General features: G+C 50.2%; 1 protein-coding gene across 1 annotated transcript in view; it reads left to right on the top strand.

Annotated features, from left to right (window-relative positions):
* Positions 1-42: 42 nt before the first annotated feature.
* Positions 43-1,226, top strand: part of LOC116378774 (probable E3 ubiquitin-protein ligase HERC1) — a gene marked incomplete at its 3' end in the record, with an annotated part of 6,166 nt that continues 4,982 nt past the window's right edge. The window contains exons 1-2 of the mRNA XM_031840688.1: positions 43-712; positions 799-954. Of these exons, the coding sequence (XP_031696548.1) occupies positions 581-712; positions 799-954 (288 nt within the window). The remainder of the gene's footprint in view (positions 713-798; positions 955-1,226) is intronic.

Below are 1,226 nucleotides of genomic sequence, written 5' to 3'. Positions count from 1 at the left end.
CATTTAGAGTCAAACAGACCATAAAGCAGGGGATGCTTTAGGGCGGGTCTACACGGTGATTGACAGGTCTCTACCAGAGTGTTGTCCAGTCTGGGAGGCAGTTGTCGGTGTTTTCGTCTCACGAGTCTCAGTGTGTTTTTACTTCATGACAGTTAATTGTAACTTTTTGGTCGTCTAAAAATATCTCCTTCAGCCTTCGGTTGTACTTAGCTCCACCCTCTAGTGTCACTTCTGTTTGCAAATAACTAAGATGGCGACGGCCAAAATGCCAAACTCGAGACTTCACAACGACAATCCACAAGCCAGTGTGTGACGCCAGGACGACTACGTCGGCTTCTCGTATACAGTCCGTGAATTAAATATCCTCCAGTAGCAGAAGAACATGTAACATGATTAGAAGTGGAGAGATGGATGTGAAAGAGAAATAATGAAATAACTCAAAGCAGTGATGAGACGTGTGACATCTTTATTGTAGTTTCTTACTTCAGTAACGTCATTCTGACTCGGCGGTCGTCTCTCTGCCCCTTCAGGGTTCGTTGTGACTCAGCTGGTGACGTCGTGCGGCAGCGACGGTCACTCCATGGCCCTGACGGAGAGCGGCGAGGTGTTCAGCTGGGGGGACGGAGACTACGGCAAGCTGGGCCACGGGAACAGCGACCGCCAGCGCCGCCCGAGGCAGATCGAAGCGCTGCAGGGAGAGGAGGTGGTGCAGGTCAGTCTGAGTTCTAATGAACCCGATAAGGATGTTTGGTGCTCGGGTGCTTTCACAATCTGCTTCACTTTGAGCTTTTGTTTTAGATGTCCTGTGGGTTCAAACACTCGGCGGTGGTAACAGCCGACGGGAAGCTTTTCACATTTGGAAACGGTGATTACGGACGACTGGGTTTGGGAAACACCTCGAACAAGAAGCTTCCGGAGAAGGTCACCGCTCTGGAGGGATACCAAGTGGGACAGGTAGGACAGAGGAGTGGTAGAACTGACTAGAGGTGCAACGGGTCTCGAAACGGTTCGGATCAGAGTCACGGGTCAGAGTCACGGGTCAGAGTCACGGGTCAGAGTCACGGGTCAGAGTCACGGGTCAGAGTCACGGGTCAGAGTCACGGGTCAGAGGCACGGGTCGGATCAGCACAACAGAAAAAAGGAGCAAATTTAAAGTAACTTTTAGAGATCTCTGGTCATGTTTTTTTGCCGCCTATACTAATTATTGATCATTGATGATCCATATT

Source organism: Anarrhichthys ocellatus, unplaced genomic scaffold, assembly GCF_004355925.1.
Source record: "Anarrhichthys ocellatus isolate YVR2014 unplaced genomic scaffold, GSC_Weel_1.0 scaffold3143, whole genome shotgun sequence".
Taxonomy (NCBI): domain Eukaryota; kingdom Metazoa; phylum Chordata; class Actinopteri; order Perciformes; family Anarhichadidae; genus Anarrhichthys; species Anarrhichthys ocellatus.
This window is presented reverse-complemented; position numbering and strand designations above follow the sequence as displayed.